Raw genomic sequence first — 21,518 nt, 5'->3', positions numbered from 1 at the left:
TATTATATCTTGTCCTCCATCAACTATGTGGTGGTGATCTCTGATCTCTGCGACGAGCTGCTCACGTGATCCATGGCGCAGTGCTGACACTACACCCGGTAGGGCTGCCTTGGATTCCCAGATGATTGACCATACATGGGGTAGTTTCTCCTGAGTGAAGTTGAAAGCCGCACGCTGGGTTACCAGTTGAGCAGCTGTAATTGATAGATGGGACGTATTTAGCTGTATTTTGACGGATCTTTCGGGTATCACCACAGCGGCCACTGAACTTGTAGGTGTGACTGAGACAAATACTTTAACATGTACGCCCCCAGTGTGCACCCAGTAAACATGAAATTCATGTGGATTACACGTAAAAATTATTATACCCTCTCGAGCGATCAATGAACGAGATCTCTACGTTTGCCAGTTTACTTACTTTTTTCGGCGCACCGCAGTCATCTATGTCTGTCGTCTTCCTTTTTGTACCATTTTCTGGGGAATCGGTAGACTTTCGCTGGTGGCATCAACTCTCTCGTGCTTATATATCTGTTGTGGCCGTTAACAGCAGTTTTAATTTCCAGTCATCCGAAAAGGCACCATCGCAAACAAGAAACGTTTAGCGCGACGCTGAAGGGAAGCGACGGAAACGTACACCCGTCAGAGGTGAAATCCTTTCAGCAGGGGAGAAACGATCGCTGGCGTCTAGGATGAAACTTGTAATGCGGACGTCTATATAAGTAACACCTGTAGCTGTAAAGAATGAAGCCTAGACATTGACGCTGTGAATAGACAATCAAGGATGAAGCCATGAAATTTTGAAGGAACTTGTACTAGCTGGAGCTGCGTGGAATAGAATTTAGTTTTAAAGCAATCTCAGGTTTTCTTATTCGTTATGATATTTTAAAGGTTTCCTGCTTCCGAAGTTTCTAATCACAGTTCTAAGATATACCAGCAATTACAGGTATTATATATATATATATATATATATATATATATATATATATATATATATATATATATATATATATATTGACACGTGTACTTATCTTTATCGGGCGACCACGTTTCGCCGCCTAACAAATGTAATCGCACAGCGTGGGACGCTCCTGCATGTATCCGAAGGTTCTGGAAAGTTATCGATGCTTCTATGCGCTGTCTGTTGTCGCCGAAGCTTATGTTATCAGATTTCATCGCGTGACGCGAATGGTGTAGGACTTTGTGGAAGGCACGCGGTCTGAACGATTAGTCTGGAGCATTCGACGACTGCTCTATAAAAGCCGACGCGCTTGACCCGCTGATCAGATTTTCGACGATCGCCGACCGTGTTCGCCGCTATCGTTGCGTAGCCTCTTTTGTGGGCACAGGTTCGCCCAATAAAAGTTAGTTTTGTCTTTCACAGTATTACTACTGTGTTCTTCAACGTCACCACCACGTGACAATATATATATACACGCGACGATTTTAGCTGGTGGTAACAGTTGCAACCTAGATTTTCTTCTCAAATATTTTTTTGCTGAGCGCGGGTTGACTGACCCCGAAGTAATCCCCAAGCGCCGGGAGCGAGCTGAACAAGTAGGATAAAAGGCATCGGCTTGGCGGGTCCAGGAGACCCCCGAGGAACGTGCTAGAGGGCTTGACACAATGCGGCTGTTATAATGCGCAACGTGCCTCACTCAAAACGTTTCTGGAACATTCTGCACGCAAACGCTTAAAAAGTGAATATCGTCCATACGCTTGCGCGTAACCCACGTTTGCGAATTGAAGCGTCACTACATATTTTATTGTGATCAAGCATCGTTATGATATGTTATAGGATGTGTATTGCATGCATGCTGTAAAAACGGTGTTGTGTAGGAAATCAAGCAGTGTTCTGTGGTATTGGTTGGGTGCACAGTGACTATAGTTGGTTGTGGCACTGTAGCGTAGGCCAGTTTTCAGTAGGAGACGTGTGCGTTTCGCTTGCAAACCTGGACAAGTCCATATGAAGCTTAGAACGACAGAAAGCTGAGCTAGTTGCTAAGGATTCATTATGCAAAGAAGAAGTGAGGCGTACAGACAGGACACAAGAGTATAGAAGTGGACAACACGAACGCCGACGAACGTGTTGTCCACTTCTATACTCTTGTGTCCTGTCTGTACGCCTCACTTCTTTTTTGCATAACAAGTCTATATAGCTTGTTATCGCCAACCCGCATATTTCTCGAGCTTTTTAAGCGGCTTACAGGATGTCACTAACATGGTTTTGTCGCGATACCCACGCTACCTTTGTTCCGGCTCAGTTATAATAATATCGATAATCTCACATGGGACTACGATCCACCCAGCATGAATCATTGGTCTATGCTTGCAAAAGAGTTTCTTGACATATGTATTGTTTTGTTCGATTTCACAACTTCTCAAAGAACCCACCAAGACGACAATTTGTTCCGTCAATACCCTTGATTTATTTCTCACTACTCGACCCGATCTTGCTACCGATATAGCTTTACTGCCGGGTTTGAGCTATTATTCCATATTAACCTTCGAAATAACTTTGTTTACTCCGAACCTCGGAAAATTATCCATAGTTATCCGTAGTTTTTTTTCCCTTTCTTTTAGGATTCTTTGTTACCCTGAATTTTAATAAATGCTTGACCCTAACCGACAAAGTAGGTTTGAAGGTTATTAGCAAAAGCATTATTGAAATTAGAAATATGTAGCCTGACATTGAAATAAGAACTGGCAACGGCTTGTCTTGGAGTGAACAAGGAAACTTATAAAAGAAACTACTATCAGAGTCCCTGGATCAGTCAAGAAACTTCCCTTACATAAGAGTCACGGACCCATTCGTGTGCTACGATGCCATGATCTTTTCATGTTCTTGCGAAAAGAAAACACATTTTGCTAAGCTCGCCTATACCTTCCTTTTAAAAACATTTTTTATTGACCAATTTCACGTTCCATTTGCCTAAAAGGGAACAGTCGTCAACTCGTAAAAAGGTGAGCGCTGACTTCAGCCTGGTTAACATTTGCTAAAAAGCTTTGACGGCTAAGGAGAGCCGCTCTATTAGTCTCAGTTCCTCGGCAGGTCAGTGCTCTTTCTGCAGCAAACCGTTGCTGTTCGCCCGCTTTCGCTTGCTGCAACGCTCCGTGACAGCAGCTGCGTTCTCGCTTTTCGGATCCTCCTCTTCGTCGTCCAGAATGTCACCGACCTTGAGGTAGGAGCGTAGGTAATCCAAAATGTGGGCGCCAAGTTTATCGAGCTGGCGGACCTTCTTCCCGTTTGCTCCAGTAGGCGGCGCATTGCAGATGAGCTGTTCTTTGACAATGCCAGACAGCTGCCAGAACTGCATGGAAAAATAGATGTCTGACGAATCAGCTATGCGGAAACTTGCAATGCCAAGGAACGTTCCAGAAGGAAGGAAGGAAGGAAGGAAGGAAATGAAAAATTGGCATCCATCCCACTGAAGCATGAAGCTACAAAGTAAACCCAATTCGGGATTCTCTATCTCTCTTTCACACACGCGCGCACACACGCGCGCGCACACACACGCGCGCGCACACACACGCGCGCGTACACACGCGCGCGCACACACGCGCGCGCGCACACGCGCGCGCGCACTCACAGGCACACACGCGTGCACACACACACGCACGCACAGGCACGCACAGGCACGCACGCACAGGCACGCACACGCACGCGCACGCACACGCAGGCGCACGCGCACACAGGCGCACACGCACACGCACGCGCACGCACACGCAGGCGCAGGCGCACGCGCACACAGGCGCGCACGCACACAGGCGCGCACGCACGCACGCACACAGGCGCGCACGCACGCACGCACGCATAGGCACACACACACACACGAGCGTATAGTAAACGGGTAACAGGCTGGCTCATGATGTACTTGTGGTCTAGTCAAATCAATTATATAAACAAATTGGAATAATCAAATCACTTATGTGCTGAAATGAGTCGGCGGTGACAAATGGAAGCCAAATGAGGATTGCCAAGGCATGCAGCAGAAGGAATAATGAGCGAAAAGAAACGAATAGTCTGGGTTTGTCGACAGCCTGCCTTTGGCCTTTATGTATCCTGGTTATCGCGTCATGCGCGCCGACACTTGCAGGGATGTGTGCAACTGCTATTTCTTTTGTACCTTGTAGCACGGCAGATGAGACTTCATCTTCGTCAGAGTCATCTTATTACTAATATTGAATGAATAACATGCGCGTTGGTTTCACAGCCTGCGGTCACAGAAATCCCTCATGCCTTATGCTTTAGGACATTAGAAACTAGTAATGACAGGAATCTCGGCCCTCTGCCTAAAATAAGCACTCTTAGTCCTATCCCTACACAATGCAGCGCAGTTTTGACAAACAATTGGCGATGATTTTTACACGCAGGTACCCGGGATAAGTCCTGAAAGCGGTCCATTAGACCCTCCCGAAGAAGGTGAAGGGCACTAGACGAAAATAAAAATATGCATATTCCACGCACTATGAGAATCTATGTAATCGAAGCTTGCTGTGCTATTTGTGTTCACTGACGGTATTTAGCTTTGATTTGGACAGCATGCGGCAGTGATGACGTGTTAAATGCTACCTTGCATGCACCACTTGCGTTTGTCTAAGTGGTACACAGAGCGCACAGCGAGACGTGTTTGCTCGAGGCGTTGCTGTGCACCGTTGTCCGTAGCCTGCGAGAAGTTAGCACTCGCCCTCCCTCACACGGCGCATCGCACAGTGGATGAGAGGGAGAAATCCTTTTACTGAAGCCTTAGGAGCAATAGCTGCTGCCACATCCCTTGACCGACGGACCAGCACCCGCTGGCTACACGGGTTTCCGTTACGCATCAGGCAGCACCCCCCCCCCCCCTTCTGTCCCACCGAAGTATTGCAGGGTAAGGGCGCCGCAAATAAAGTGTTTATTTGCTCGATCACAACTTGCGTGTTGTCATTTTCACGCCGCGGTGCTTTAATGCAGCTTTGCGTCTGCGCGCAAAGACCCTGCGTCAGTTATCCGCGTGGACAAACTTTCATGGTGTTTATTTTTCAGAAATAGCAGAAACGTGCCTACCATACCTTGAATGATTATTAATATTATTATTATTATTATTATTTGAAGCGTGCCCAAAGAGAAGATGTCGGATAACATCGGAGGGAGCCGGGTGGCAGAGGAGAAGACTAAAAAAAAGTAAGAAATGGCGACATGACGATAGCTTGACCTATTTGATATGTGCGGGCTTATTGCAACTTTTGGCGCAGCCGACAAGTGAACGAAGATGCGGCCGTTTTTTTTCGTGGAGAGGTACAACTACCGACTTGTATTCTAAGGCTATTATGTCCACGATGATTCTCGGGTCGATCTCCCTGTGCACACAACGGCTAAGCTCGCGGATGTTGTTCTAGATCGAGCTTCTGTGTCACCCGAAGAGCTTGTTATACGAGGTTCAGCGAAGGTGAATATCCCAGTGGCCCTGTTTAACCAGCTGGTACTCGGACGGCCATTTGGGTCATGCAGCGTCATATGACCACAAATCAATTTTTCAGGCCATAGCAATGCAACAAGAACAATTTACGCAACAGAGCGCAGCGGCGGAAGTTCGCCTGTCTGCTTTACGCCACTAGAGAAACCATCCAGTTGAAATTTTACGGCCAGAAACTTTTGACGGGTCTTATGATAACCTAGAAGGATGGATCACTTTTTGAGGCCGTAGCGAAATACTGCATATCATATTGACCGCAAATAAAGACGGGGACAGAGGGAGAGAACACATAAACAGCGCGTTTCCCTCTGTCCCCGTCTTTATTTGCGTTCAATGTGATATGCAGTAAATACCAACTAGGCCAAAGTGAAGTTATCCTGTAGCAAAATATAATGAGTAGATTTCGGACCAAGGCCGGGTCTTAAGTGTGCGAAAATTTCTGAGTGGTGTAGCCGGAATGTGGCATTAGTTGCGCTTCGTAGAGTAAGTTTGCGAACCTTGGTGCATGAGGAAAGAGTTTCTTTTTGTCAACATTCTGAAGAATTAATGTACAGCGATAGGACCAGGCACTGTTTGAACGTTTTAGGTCCGGTTACCCACTTGGCTACTTTCTTGAGAAGCAGTGACTGCTTCGACTAGCTGAGCGAAATTTGCAATGGAGATCAACCTTAGCGCTTGGATTTCACGGCCTTCCAAGATATTTGCAACTGCATCCATAAATAAAAGGGCCGAAAACTCTCGAAGCACTACTAGAGCTGCTACAAGTATTCCCTCATCTCTGGTCTGAGAGGAGCCGTAAGACGCGGCCAGCTCCTCACGGACAGTCAGATTCTCATTCCAGCAAATGTAAGGTAGCCACTAATTAAATATAATGCAAATATGGGACGTCGTGCGATCGACTCAGAACCTGATGACGGCTTGCAGTCATCGACACTGTTCGAACAGAAGCAATTGACAAAAAAAGAGCCTCAGTGTGTTCAACCGAAACGAAACGAGACGAGACGAGACGAGACCTTTACTGATGTCTTCAAGTTTACTTCACATACAGCTCGAAGTGAACGCACACAAGCCACGATCTCTTCAGTATTAATACTCAAAGAAGCGGAGCAAGTGCAGATGACAGATGCAAAGAGAGACCAGTCCTTGTACGAGGTTATGGCAGTTGTGAAGAGGAGCAGGGCGAATGGACAAGCTTAAGGCTAAAATATCAGTCGGAGCACGCGGAAATTCCTGCCTTGGTTATGGAAGGTGTCCTATGGGACTTTCTTCCGTCTCGCCCGGACATGAACTCATTGAGGCTAAGCATTCATTCGGACGACACTGTGGCTGTAAGCCCCGATGAAGTTAATTCCAAACCAATGACAGGTACAAACCAATTTCGCTGGCCAAAAAATAGACAGTCTTGAAAACTTTACACGCAGTTGTTCTGCTCGGGAGGCTATCCTCCTGATAGCTCCAAGTTTCAAGTCCCCTTTAAATTACACGACATTAGTATATTCTAGAAAAAGCCACACTACCTATCGAGAGAAAAGAAGGCGTGGCTAAAAGAGGAGCTTAAAAAGATGTTAGATGCTGATATCATCTTTCCACGTATATTAGCGTTTGCATCACCAATCACCATCACTCCAAATGAGGACTGTAGCCTCAGACTGCATTGACTACAGAGCGATCAACGAGACGCATCTGATCCTATTTACAATGCCTTGAATAGACAGCATAATTGATGGAACAGGCGGATGTACCTGGCTTTCTAGGATAGATCTGTGCAAAGGTTTCTGGCAAATGACACTTCGAGACCAAGCAATACACCGCCTCTATGACTCCCCGTTTGACATTTATAAGTATTGTAGTGAAGAGGAATGCCCAGCGCTGCAGAAACATCGCCAGTCGTCCGGGATGCGCGAGCTTGAGATTGCCTGAGCTGCGCTGGTTAAGACACGCTGGCTGCTGCTCTCTTGGACCGTACAGCAGTGGACAATGCACATCACAAGCAGTCGGCACAGCAGTGGACAATGGCGCATTCCTGACAACCGGCCAATATGTTTTTCCTGTGGTCCACCTGGTCACGTTGCACGATTTTGCCGTCGCCGCGCAACGCCCTACCACCGTAGCTTCGACCCCGGACCATACGTTTCCCTATACCCGTCCTCCTCAGCGTCTCAGAACCCTGGACAAATGTCTTCCTACTCGGACCACCACCTGCTTGTTGACCGCCGTTCCAAATCGCCTCGACGCCGCTCGCTTTCGCCGATGCATCGTCGTCCTTCTTCGCCGGAACGGGAAAACTAATCGTCGCAGTTCCAGAGGCAAGAACTGCATCACCCACGAACAGACCAAAGCCTCTCCCTTTTCCGACCAATGTTATTGATGTACATGTGAACGGCGTCGCTGCACTCGCTCTCGTTGACACTGGTGCAGCAGTTTCAGTTATTAGCGCCGAACTTTGCCGTTCGCTTAGAAAAGTTACGACGCCACTGTCCATCGAGTCACTTCGTACTGCCAGCGCAGACCACATAACGCCTGCAGCTGCGTGTACTGCTCGCGTTGTGATCAACAGCCTCGTCTACACTGTCGAATTTTTGGTGCTATGTTCTTGTTCCCACGATCCTATTTTGGGCTGGTACTTCTTTTCCGCTAATAAGGCCGCCATTGTCTGTTCTCATGCTAAGCGTAATGCCAAACGCTGTGTAATGCCCGCTCCTTGACGCTTGTTAACCTGAAGATAAAGAATTTAGTGCCGAAGACGTTTCCATTGCACCACACTCTTCTGCCTTGCCACAGTGTCATGCAACGTTGTTGCTGATGCCAGCGTACTTTTTACGCCATCTGCAATTTTCGCTCGTCGCAAACGTTCGCTGCTGCGTTTCCCTCTCTTGAACGTCGATGCGGCGTAAGCAGACCGCTCTTCACCAACCGATTGTCCTGTCCTCTTGCATTGCATCATGGGGAGTGCACTGGCCGTGCCCAGTGTGTCGACCCTGCTGCCATCATTGACATGCGAACTGGTTGCACCGCCACTCATGAGGTCGCCGGAGTGACCTGTGACCCCGCGCAGGAGCAGACTTCGCCCGATGTTTTACCTAGCTTCATCGCCGACACGTTGACTGTGCCTCAACGCGCCCAGCTTCTACGTCTTCTCGACAAGTTCCGTTCGTCGTTCGACTGCCAGCGTGCTCGCTTAGGCCGCACGTTAACTGTTTATCATCGCATCGACACGGGTACCAGTGCACCACTGCGACAAAGACCATATCGTGTATCCGTGACAGAGCGCCGTGTTATCGACGACCAAGTAGCTGACATGCTCAAGCGCGGCGTCATTCACTCTTCGGATAGCCCCTGGGCATCTCCCGTTGTTCTTGTTAAGAAGAAGTATGGATCGATTCGATTCTGTGTCGATTACCGTCGTCATAACAAAATAACTCTTAAAGATGTTTGCCCTCTCCCGAGAATTGACGACGCCCTTGACTGTCCCCAAATAGCGGAGTTCTTCTCTTCTACCGATCTACGCAGCGGCTATTGGCAAGTCCCCATGGCACCCGAAGACCAACCTAAAACGACCTTTGTAGCACGAGACGGCTTAAATGAATTTCATGTCACGTCTTTAGGGCTTTGCAACGCCCCCGCAACATTTGAGCGTATGATGGACAACCTTTTGCGAGGTCTCAAGTGGAAAACGTGCCTGTGCTACTTAGGTGATGTGGCTATTCTTTCGCCCGATTTTCCCACCCATCTCTGTAGGCTGGAGGAAGTGTTACAGTGCCTAACTGCCGCCGGCCTTCAGGTCAACCTGAAGAAATGCCACTTCGGCAGAAGTCTGCTCACCATCCTTGGCCATGTAGTATCTAAACACAGTATTCTTCCTGACGCCGCCGAGCTGCGTGCAGTTGCTGATTTTCCCAAACCTTCCTCCGTAAGAGAACTTCGCAGCTTCCTTGGCCTGTGTTCTTACTTTCGCCGCTTCATTCGGAATTTGGCATCCATCACCGCTCCCTCGAGTCAGCTTCTACGGAGTGACTTGAACGACTACGCCTGGTCGTCCGCTTGTGACAATGCCTTCCAAAAGTTGCATCGTCTATTGACCTCGCCGCCTATATTGCGTCACTACGACCCGACAGCTCCGACCGAAGTACACACCGACGCCAGCAGTGTTGGACTCGGCGCTGTGCTCGCGCAGCGCATGCCTGGATTCGACGAGTACGTAGTTGCATACGCAAGCCGCATCCTCACCACAGCCGAAAAGAATTATTCCGTTACGGAGAAGGAATGTTTGGCCACAATCTGGGCACTTGGTAAATTTCGACCCTACCTTTATGGCCGTCCCTTCGGCTTGATTACAGACAAGACAGATCGCACTTTGTTGGCTGTCCACGTTGAAGGACCCCTCAGGTCGATTAGCTCGCTGAGCTTTGCGGTTGCAAGATTTCAACGTGCACGTTGTCTACAGGTCTGGCCGCCACCACACCGATGCTGACACCTTTTCCCGTTTGCGCGTGTCAACCGAAAGCGATGCATGCCTCTCTGCCGCTGACCAAGTACTTTCGTTCCCAGTAGGCTGCGACATGGCTTCGGAACAACGCAAGGATGCCTGGATTAGTTCTCTTATCCGCGTCCTTTCAGACCCGTCAAATGTTCGTTCATCTTCTCGAGTTTGCGCCGTCAAGCATCTCACTTCGAAATTCGGGATGGACTTCTATATCGACGGAATTACGTCTCTGACGTCCGCAAGTGGTTTCTGGTCATACCGTTACATCTTCGTGGTGAAATATGTTCTGCCTTTCATACTGGCCCGCACTGTGCACGCGCGGGTGTCTTCAAGACTTACACCCGGCTTCGCTCCAGCTTTTATTGGCGTGCCATGTACACCTTTGTGTGCAAGTACATTCGGTCGTTCCCTCAGTGCCAACGCCACGAGGTTTCTGCTCAACGTGTCTCCGGTCCACTTCAGCCAATCCCGTGTCCTGCCAGGCCTTTCGATCGCATTGGCATGACCTGTATGGACCCCTTCCGAGCACGGCTTCCGGGAACCGCTGGATAGTCGTCGCCATCGACAATTTGACTCGGTAGGCAGAAACAGACGCTCTGCCTGCTACCAGCGCTCGTTATATAGCATCCTTCCTCCTGAAAAACTTTATTCTCCGCCACGGTGCACCTCGCGAACGTTTGAGTGATAGCGGACGTGTCTTCCTCTCCGAAGTTGTAAACGCGCTGCTTGCTGAATGTCGCATCGTTCATCGCACCACCACCGCCTACCATCCTCAAACTAATGGTCTGAAGGAAAGATTTAACAGCACTCTTGGCGACATGCTCTCCAAATACGTCGCCTCTGATCACACTGATTGGGACCTCATTTTGCCATGCATCGCGTTCGCGTACAACACTGCACCACAGGCGACCACAAGTTTTTCCTCATTCTTCCTCTTTCATGGCCGCGAACATTCGACTGCCATCGACACCATTCTTCCGTACAGACCCACCTCATCCGAATGTACGCCCACCTTTGAGGCTGCCCGCCGCGCAGAGGAACGCCGTCAGCTCGCCCATTCCTTTACAGCCGTCAACCAATGGCAACAAAAGTCTCGACGTCACGATGGTCACCCGCACTGTCACTTCCTTCCTGACTCCCTTGTGCGGCTTTGGGTTCCTGCCGTTCCTGCTGGACTCTCATCCAAGCTTGTATCCAAGTATCAAGGACCCTACCGTCTTGTAGCGCAGACATCGCCTGTGAACCATATTGTCGAGCCTGTCGCGCCACCTACGGACCAACGCTGTCGTGATCGTGAAACCATCCACGTACGCCTGAAGCCATAATACGACCCCATGATTCTGTGGTCACCATGAGTCGCCAGGATGGCTCCTTTTCCTATGGAGGGCGATTGTAGTGAAGAGGAATGTCCAGTGCTGCAGACACAGACACTAATTGAACTTGCCGAGAGAAAATACGTAGAAAAATCATAAATTACGACTGACGCGCAACCTACAGACATTATTGCATCGGATTGTAATTTGAATGTACGCCAACACATCATTCTGTTACGCAAAAACTAAAAAAAGCCCACTTTCCAGCGTTTCTACCATTCATAGAATGGTCATAACCCCTTAGATTTGCACAGGCCAATCTCAAAGGCCATAAAGCAGTGCTCCCGCTTTCTTGCAACACCTCCAGATGGCGCTTGCCTCCGCCGCATCGCGGCCCACGCAAGAGGCACGTTTCTATCAGAAAGCTCGCCCTCATGCATAGCGTTCGACGCCAGTGTTTCCTGGTAAACATTACGCTCACATAAGCAGCAGTTGCCGGGAGGTGTGAGAAGCAGTGAGCGATTTTCGAGTGCTGTTGTGTTCCACTACTAAAGGCGAAGCTTAAGCGTCCTCCGCCTTTTTTATGCTAAAACAGAAAGCGTTAGCGCCAGAACAATTGCGTATGAGATGTACAACCGGCGTGGTTTGCTTTATTCCATTGTTATGCGAGCAGACCTGTTTACCTTGTGTGTGTGACGGCGACGCTGCGAATGCCGCTACGGTGACATCATTGTGGGGATTCGCATTTGCCGTCTGCTGCCCTCCTGCTATAATAGCTGGGTTTCAATTCGTTTCCTGGCGCCGTGGACGCGTGCTCGCGTAGCACGAAGTTCTCCGATTACTACTTGTATTTTTTCTAGGTTGTGTTTAAAAATATAAACATTATTACGATCTACAAACGTGTCTTCCCTATTACAAACCACTGTGCTTGCCCAGCGGCTATGACATTTGGCTGCAGAGCTGTCGGTCGTGGTGCAGATGTAAATGGAGTGCAAAGTGGAGGTACGCTTGTGTACTCAGATTTACCTGTACATTACAGAACCCCAAATGGTCTCCTGCAGACTGGCAGCCATGTGGAGATTACCGTATGCTAAATAATGCTACTGTGCAGGACCGTTACCCACTTCCGCACATAACAGATTTCTCTGCGCCACTGCATGGAGCAACAGTATTCTCCAAAAAGGGCCTGGTGAAGTCTTACCATCAAATTCCTGTGGAACCAGTGGATATTCTTAAGACGTAACCATGACGCCATTTGGACTCTTCGAGTACGTGCGCATGACTTTCGGCCTTCGAAATACTGCACATACTTTTCAACGATTCATCGACAGAGTGACGACAGCCTTTCCGTTTCGGGTACATCGACGATTTGCTTTAGTCGCGACGCAGAACAACACGTGCAACATCTGGGCCAACTTTTTCAACGCCTTGCCGAATATGGCTTTATCATCAATAGGGTGAACTGCGAATTCGGCGCACTCGAGTTGGACTTCATCAATAACCGTGTCGAGAAGGATGGCATTCATCTCTGGTCGTTAAAAGCCCAGTCCTTACAAGATTTTCGTCAGCCATCTTCCATCCGTGAACCGTGCCAGTTTTTTGGCCTCGTAAGTTTCTACAACCGCTTCATGTCTCATTCCGCCACTTTTCTCCGGCCCTTAACGGACATGTTGCAGGGCAACAAATCCAAGACAACGGAACTCGCCTGGTCCCCAGAAGCACTAACCGCTTTTGATACAATGAAGACCAAGCTGTCTCAGGCAACCCTTCTCGTCCATCCGAGACCAGGAGCCCCACTTTTCCTTATGACTGATGCGTCCAATGCAGCAATGGGAGCGGTGTTTCAACAGTTTGTGGATAATGACTGGCAGCCCTTTTCCTTCTTTTCTCGGAAGCTCTCACTAACGGAGACGGCTACAGCATATTAGGAAGAGAACTCCTCGGAACGTACATGGCTGTATGTCCCTTCAGACACTTCCTGGAGAGTATCACGGCGTAGACACGATTGCCGAAGAGCAGACGCTGCAGTTGATTGTCAAAAAAGTGTCTGACAAATAATTAAGAGTGCGCCGCGAAGTAGAACAGGAATGGAGAGAAACCAACGCCATGCACGCGCGTGTGCCGACTGATTGCTAGTAGACGACACCAGCAGCAATTCACACTCAGCGTATTAACGACAGCCAGTGCAGTGGCTTTACCGAGGGATAATGTTCCAATAGACTTACATACTGTTGTACATACCTGCCCAATCACGCTTGAAAAACTCGAACACACAGGTCGGCCGACAGCGTCAAGTTGCTTTCCCGTAGCGAGCGAGCGCGCGGCATGACAGAGGAGTCCATCGCTGAGGTCAAATGCAAGAGGGCGCCACTGAAACACCTCATGGCTAATACAGGCGAAACTGGGCGATACGTTAGTGACCGAGCACGGCAGCACAAACTCTCAATTAAAATAAAAGCAGTCCGCATCTGTTCGAGCATTGTATGGGTTGCAAGTGCGAACCTTCGTTTCACGAGATGAAGATTCTGCGCGTATGCCAACAATTTTTCGCACATGAACTTTTGGAAGCCGCCCATATCAAGAAAAGTACGAATTGCATTAGATATTCTCGTTTGTCTATTTCGAAGCGAGGTCTGATTTGATCAATCTTTTTTTCGTAACGAACTCCTGTGCATGCGCATTTTAGCGCAGGTTTCTTCTGGCTTTCAAGAAGCGTGTAAATCAGTTATGAGCGTAGCGCCCGTTGTGTCCGGTCTAGTGTTGTGCTCATTTTTATTTGCGCTACTATGGCTTAAGCGAGCCTTGTCGCACTAGGACTTCGCACTTAACATGACAAGAACATTCGTCTGCAGTGTTCCTGTAATTGGCTTCGAAATAATAAGCAGGCTGGTCGCCATGACATGTGATGATCCATATTGTTATTGGTTCGCCGTCTACGCTGCATTGGCGATTTTTCCAATAAAGTTCAGCAGTTCCACATATGGACAAGTCGCAGGCACGAAGGGGCCGCTGTTAGATGTGCCAGAACTGCCACGCCCCAAGAACGAAATTACAAGACAAATGGCGCCATATAAAAGAGACTTTTGCAAACAGCGTCATCATTGTGCAAGATTGTTTGGGAGTTTTCCGATGGTATTGAATTTCTCCGAAGGTTTCTAATGCACAAAATTGGGCTTGTAGCACTTGCCTTTTCGTAAATGCACCATGGCGCTCAGAACCCCAAGCGAAGCAAATAAAGGAAGCTGTGCAAGAGCGTGAGCAGGCCTCAAAGGATCATCGAGAAGCCATAAAGTTGGGACTATACGAACAAGAGGTGCGCCGTAGATGTAACAAATACAGAGAAGAGGGTGGCGAGTGAGCTTGTGCAAGAGAAAATTAAATGCACAAGTGAATGTTGGGTGCATAACATTCACAAAACAGACAAAGGCGCACCAAAATGCGCACCAACTAAATATTCATATACGGCTTTAAGGAACGAAGGCGGTAACATTTTCGAAGAAGACTATGCGCTGCGGTACACCAGAGGTATACCTACGGCACGAAAAAAAAAACAGCATAGTTTGGACTCAAAGAGATCCAACAACAACAGAGAAGCCTCAGGGATCAAAATTTAGTATAGAAATCTATTGCTAGAAGAGAGTAGAAGAAAATATCCCCAATAACACTGCCGCAGCATCTCACAAAATTGCAATGCAGTTAATCAAAAACATTGGTGCAAAGAACAAGCGACTGCTACCACAGAGCAATTGAATAGATTGAAGGAAATTTAGGTTTGATGGCGTAAAAACAAGATTAAGCTCATCTACAAAAGCAAACGTGATAAGGATAAGATGAGCACGCATATAGCCCAGTTACGTGATGCCGGTGATATACAGAGTGGTAAAGCAAGCCATAAAATTATAACTCTCTAAGTAGGTTGAAAGAAAATTAGGTACCCTGGCAACTACAGAATGTGTTCAGACCAGGCAGACGTTTAGAGGATTTGACTGTACTTACTCAGTGCATAAATAACTCAAAATAGAGCTTTATGGATGGCATTCCCAAATAATAAAGGAGCCTACAACTACATAGGCAAGGAATTGTTATGGTATATACTCAAGCACGAAAGTATAAATAATTTCTTGGAGCTGCTGAGATACATATATAGAGACAACATAGTGCAAGTTGTATCGGAATGTCGAAAATGTAACGGAGTGGTGGAAATTTACCTAGGACTGAAGCAGTAATGTCCTTTGTCTCCAGTGTTGTTCACGCTTTATGTTAAAGCCATAGAAAGACCACTGGAAAATAGTCAATTAGGATTTGATTGATCCTACATGCGTAATATAAAAATGGTGCAACAGAATGTCCGTGGACCAATGTATGCGAACAACATATTCTACTAGCCGGCAATGCAGGAGATATACAGACACTTGCGAATATCTGTGGTAACACAGCGACAAATCTAGGCGTTGAGTTTAGCACAGAGTATTTAGCAATTATGACCTTTTATGAAAAGTCGGGTAATTTCGTAGTGTAAATTCAACAAGTCATACCCATAGTCACACAGTATAAATATCTCGGCGTATAAAAAACGAAGTAAACAATTTATGAAGCACCCTCCACGATATTCTGAAAATAAAGGGCAAGCGCAATGAAACTATGAAACGTACAGCACTATGGGGCCACAATAAATGTGAGGTGGTGTGTGGAATCTGGAAAGGAATCATGGCGGCAACGCTAGCGTTCGTAAATATTATGTACTTAATATCGGATATCTTGGCGTGGTTAGAAGTTATCCAAAGGTTGGTAGGCCGGTTGGCTTCGGAAGCCCACGGTAAAACCACAAATAAGAAAGTGCAGGGTGACATAGGTAGGGTCTCTTTGGAAATCAAAGAAGCGCAGAGAGAGAGAGAGAGAGAATAAACATTTATTGCATAAAGCGAGTAGAAAATTTCCTCGATGAGTGGGGCCCTCAGTCCAGGGCTCCATTGCCATGCGCGACTTCGCGAGCCCGCTGGATCAGCCGTTGCTGTTCCTGCTGGCTTGTGCTGAGCAGCGCAGACTCCCAAGAGGATAGGGTAGGGTTGGGTATAGGAGGAACACCTGAAGGGTTAGGGCATTCCCATATGGAGTGATACACCGTGGGTTTGGCCCCAAAGTGGGGACAATAGGAAGGGTACAGGGTGGGATGAAAGATATGTAGCATGTGGAGACAAGGAAATGAATTGGTCTGCAGTTGCCGCCAGACAGCGGCATCTGCTCTATTAAGCGAAGGATGAGGAGGGGGATAGTTATGGCGACTTTGTCGGTAGTACTCGAGCGTCTCAGTGTACTGTAGGGGCTCTGGCGGTGCGTCGTCTGGGTTAGACAGCTCTTCCGATGGTGCCCGGCCTGTCAGACCTCGGGCTACCGCATTTACGCGTTCATTACCATGGAGAGAGGCATGTCCAGGAGTCCAGACGATACGCACCCTGTGTAACGTGGGAGGGGGGACAGAGGAGAGAATTCGATGTGTGTGTGCAATCACGAGTCCTTGCGCGAAGGCCCGGCAGGCAGCCTGCGAGTCTGTCACTATGGTGATGGGGGTGTCTTGTGCGGAGAGGGTCGAGGCATGGACAATGGCCAGGGCTATTGCCCCTTCCTCTGCTGAGCAGCTGCGCGTTGTTAGAACTGTGGCACACACCCTAAGCGCGTCTGTATTATCAGTTACAGCTAAACACATGGCCCGCCTCTCTGGGTAGCGGGCCGCGTCCGTGTACAAAACCGGTGTAATTGTGGTGCGGTCTCCAAAAATGCGTGCCAGGGCCTGAGTTCGGGCGCGTCTACGGCCGGCGTGTCGCTCGAGATGCATATTGCGAGGAATTGGAGCTACTTGTATGCTAGCGCGTAGAGCGGGAGCGAGGCGATATTGTGGGACGTGTGTGGGTGTCTCAGGGACAGGGTAGCCAAGGCGAGAAAGTATAGCGCAGCCCTGACGGCTGCGTCTGAGACGTTGGAGCTGACCATTGCGATGAGCCTCCAAAAGCTCGCCTACGGTGTTGTGGATACCAAGCTGAAGAAGCCGTTTTGTGGAAGCATGTGGAGGCAGCCCAAGAGCCGCTTTCACTGCCTTCCGCAAAAGGGCGTCCATCTTCTGAGTTTGAGTGAGGGTGAGATTGTGACAGGGGAGGTGATATGTGAGCCGGCTGATTATCAGAGCCTGTACTATGTGTAGGACGTCTTTCTCGCGAAAGCCTCTTCTACGATTAGTAATGCGGTTTATCATATGTGTGACTTGTGCTATCTGCTGACTCAAAAGGTGCGTAGTGTGCGAGGCTTTGCCATCCGACTGAATGTGGAGGCCCAAGATGCTGAGTCTAGCTACCTGAGGGATGGGGCTGCCGTGTAAGAACAGGGAGATATTAGGGGATTCGTCGGTTCTGCGGCGCCGCCTGTGCACGAGGAGCAATTCGGACTTTTCGGCTGCACAGGAAAGGCCTCCCGTGGCTGCATAGTTCTGCACGACACGTACAGCTTCCTGGAGAGCATCCTGGATGGCCCCGTCGGATCAATGGGTTGCCCAGATCGTAACGTCGTCGGCATAGAGAGCGTGCCGGATGGTGGGTATCTGGTCTAGTAAGGGGGGCAGCTTAGCCATAGCCACGTTGAAGAGGGTGGGCGATAAGATCGAGCCCTGTGGTGTTCCTCTACCTGTGAGTGCGATGACGTCCGACCGCAGCTCTCCTATGCCAATAGTGGCTGTGCGGTCCGACAGGAAAGCTCTGACATAGTTATAGGTACGTGTGCCGCATTGGGAAGAAGCCAGATTGTCTAGAATTAGATCGTGAGAGACGTTGTCGAAAGCCCCTTTGAGGTCCAGGGCCAGAATAGCTCTCGTTTGTGCCGTAGTGGGGCCATCCACAACGTCCTCCTTAAGCTGCAGCAAAATGTCTTGCGCAGAGAGGTTAGGGCGGTAGCCGAAGAGTGTATCCGGAAAGAATTGGCTGTCTTCGAGGAAGGGTTGTAGCCGCGAAAGTACAACGCGCTCGAAGAGTTTACCTACACATGAAGTTAAGGATATAGGTCGGAGATTCTGGAGGGACAGCGGCTTGCCTTGCTTAGGAATTAGCATGATGTCCGCATGGCGCCATTCCTGTGGAAGCGTGCCATTCCTCCAGTGGTCATTGTAGAATTCAGTTAAGTCTTTAATGGCCCCATCATCTAGGTTACGTAGGAGTGTGTATGGAATCCCATCAGCGCCGGGTGCAGTGTTGCGCCTAATACCCTGTAAGGCCGCCCTAACCTCGGCTTCTGTAATATCGGCGTCTAGGGAGGTGGCGTCTATGTGTGGGCAGTCTCTGTAGGTGGGGCGGGTGCCTGTAGCATTGTAGCGTTGCTGTAGAGTGTGAAGTAGAGTAGTGTCACCGAGGCTTGATTTGTGGAGGATGGTGCGGACTCTGTTGCTAGTGTGTATTTTGGTTTGCGTAGGGTTTAATAATGCGCGGAGTAGCGACCAGGTCCGAGGTGTGCTTAGCGTGCCGCTGAGGCGATCGCAAAGGCTATGCCAATTGTTATTAGTAAGGGTGTTCGCGTAGTCATCTGCCTCAGTAGTTAGGCGGGCAATACGCAGACGAAGTTTCCGATTATGTTTTTGCCGGCGCCACCGCCGCGTCAGGCCTCTACGGGCCTCCCAGAGATGGAGCAGATGAAGATCCACATCGGGTGTCGCAGTGATGTGTTGAGTTGCCCTTTTTAGATCAGTTTGGAGTTGTTTGATCCACTCCTGAAGGGAGAGTGTGTCCTGAGGAGCTAGGGAGGACCGATTACGCCTAAATTTATCCCAATTGATTAGCTTAACAGTACGTTCAGGAGTGCGTGTTGGTTGTACCTGCAGTTCAGTGGCTAGAATGTAATGGTCGCTGCCCAGGTTCTCCACCAGATTGCGCCAAGAGTGTTGACCTACCCCTCTGACCATGGTGAGATCTGGGCACGTGTCTCTGCTTACGCTGTTGCCTAATCGTGTTGGCTGATCTGGTTCTGTAAGCAGAGTCATGCGATGTAACGCAAGAACTTGAGCAAGCCGGCGTCCTTTCGGTGTTCCTATTTGGTAACCCCAGGCCGGGTGCGGGGCATTGAAGTCGCCTACAATGACCATCTGTTTAGCCACCTTGCATAGATGTGCAAAAAGATGTCCGAACTCATGCTTCCTCGCATTAGGTGCGCTGTAGATATTAAGCACAAACAGGCTGCTATGGGAGCGAGAGCACGGGACCAATTCGAGAAGCACATGCGGTATGGGGGAGTTTTCGAGGGTGTGTTCGATAACGGTCAAATGTTTGGACACTAAAGTGGCTGTGAGGTGTGGTGTGTTGCTATTTATTGTGTCTGTGTGTGTGTTGTAGCCGGGAAGTGTAGGAGTACAATGCACTTCCTGCAACGCCATTACATCGGGGGGATGGGGCTGTGTGGCAATGAATTGCGTAAGGGACCCGCGTTTCCGGCGGTAGCCCCTGCAATTCCATTGCCACACGCTTAGGGGTTGGGGGGTAGCAAGTGTCCCTTTACGGTTGCTGGCCATGATCAAGTATTATTTGTTTGTGTTTTATACCCGGAGACTGTCCGGGTGGCGGCTCATCGGCCTGGGAGGTACGGGGAAGTGAGTGGTCCGGGCCCTGTAAGGCGGGTTTTCGGTCCGGTGACGGTAATCGGGCAGGATGAAGGTAAGGATGTGGTCTTTGTGTTTCACGTGAAGGGGACAGGGAGCGTTTGGATAAAGGCGGAGGGATCGAAAGTTGGCCAAGTGAAGCCGCTATTTGTTGTTTAATATCGGCCACGATCTGCTGGACAGCAGGTTGCATGGCCTGTTGTATTAGCTGTTGAAGCGGCGCTGTGACTTCAGCCATAATGAGCTGCTTCATTTTTTGCATTTCTGCCTGCAATATGGCAACCAATTCTGTCTTTAGAGAGACGGCCATTTCGTTCAGTGCTTGTTGTGTAGAGTAGTTGTTGCGAGAGGTTTGTGCAGAGTCATTAAGATGCGGCTCATTGTCGGTCACCATGGGTTGCGGCGTGGGTTTAGGTTTAACGTGTGTGACAGAAGGGGTGTGGAGATGTGGAGAGGGAGACAGAGGTGGGAACTGCGCTGCCCAGCTTACTGCTTGCTCCTTCTTGGCAGATCCATCTCCTTTATGGCCGCGGTCCCTCGAACGGCTGGTACTGGGAGTCCGGCCCTTGGAGTGGCCCTTGGAGCGACTCCGGTCAGTCTGGCGGCGATCCCCGGGTGATCCGCGGCTGCGGCTGCGTCCTCTGGTCCAGGGGTTCTCCGCCGAGTTCCCCGGTGTCGTTGCTACTTGGGTCATAGTTTCCTGAGCGCTCTGCTGAGTCGTCGTCCCAGGCTGGCCTTGCGCTGATCCGGGCGGGGGGCGCTCGTCCTTATGTTTTTTTTTTTTTTTTCACGAAGCACACGCGATTTCTTGTGTTGCGGCAGTTGACGCGATGGACAGCGAGGGTCAGTAGCGGGATGAGCGCCGTTGCAGTGAATACATTTAGGTGTGCACTCATGCTCCTTCGGTGGGTTTGAGATGCCACAAGCCGGGCAACGGGGTTTGTCGGGCGTGGGACAGACGTCCGCCCGATGGCCCATCGACAAGCACAAGCTACACACCTGTTGGCGCGGTCGGTATACGTGACAGCGGAGTTCCGCTCCGTACATACGGATGTAGCCGGGTACGTGGGTGCCGGAGAATGTGATCAGGGCCGTATTCGTAGGTCCTATCATGCGAGCGTGTAAGACAGGGGCTTCTGAGCAGCGGAGGTTTTCTAGCAGCGTCGTCGTAGTGGTGTTGGGCTCAAGGCCTGAGACTACACCCTTGCAGGAGTTGTCTGGGGCGGCTACGTACGCTTGGACGGCGTGTTGAGTGACGCCCATGGAGATGAATCGAACTTTCTGCAGCCGTGCCGCGAGGTTCTCGTCCGGTGTGCTGAGCACCACAAGGTTTTGTTCAGTGTGGATACGAATGATGAGCTCGTTGAGCACGGCGCTGTCCAGCCCCGCTGCTATGCCGATGGCTCGGGCAACAGAAGTATGAGGCCATGCACCGAGGTTCAGGCCGTCTCTCGGGCGGAACACAACCTTGTAGTCGTCGACAGGCAGTGGCGGGAGTCGCGCGTTCCTCTTGCGCGGTGCTTCGGGTGTCGGAGGAGGTGGCAAGTTCGCAGTAGCTTCTGCTAAGCGTTTCTTTTTCCGAGCGACGAGAAACCAGTTGGTGTCGTCCTCGGCCTGACCGCACGAAGCGTCGGCGTCCATCG

At 49.6% G+C, this 21,518-nt stretch overlaps 1 protein-coding gene across 2 annotated transcripts in view; it reads right to left on the bottom strand.

Moving 5' to 3' along the window:
• Positions 1–2,859: 2,859 nt before the first annotated feature.
• The window catches only part of LOC129386602 (uncharacterized), a 97,862-nt gene continuing 79,203 nt past the window's right edge, over positions 2,860–21,518 (bottom strand). The window contains exon 9 of one of the 2 annotated variants that reach the window (XM_072287571.1): positions 2,860–3,308. In XM_072287571.1, the coding sequence (XP_072143672.1) occupies positions 3,051–3,308 (258 nt within the window). In that variant the 3' untranslated portion in view covers positions 2,860–3,050. The remainder of the gene's footprint in view (positions 3,309–21,518) is intronic. The other variant, XM_072287572.1, reaches the window with a different exon arrangement.

The sequence above is a fragment of the Dermacentor andersoni genome, chromosome 4 (assembly GCF_023375885.2).
Source record: "Dermacentor andersoni chromosome 4, qqDerAnde1_hic_scaffold, whole genome shotgun sequence".
Taxonomy (NCBI): domain Eukaryota; kingdom Metazoa; phylum Arthropoda; class Arachnida; order Ixodida; family Ixodidae; genus Dermacentor; species Dermacentor andersoni.
This window is presented reverse-complemented; position numbering and strand designations above follow the sequence as displayed.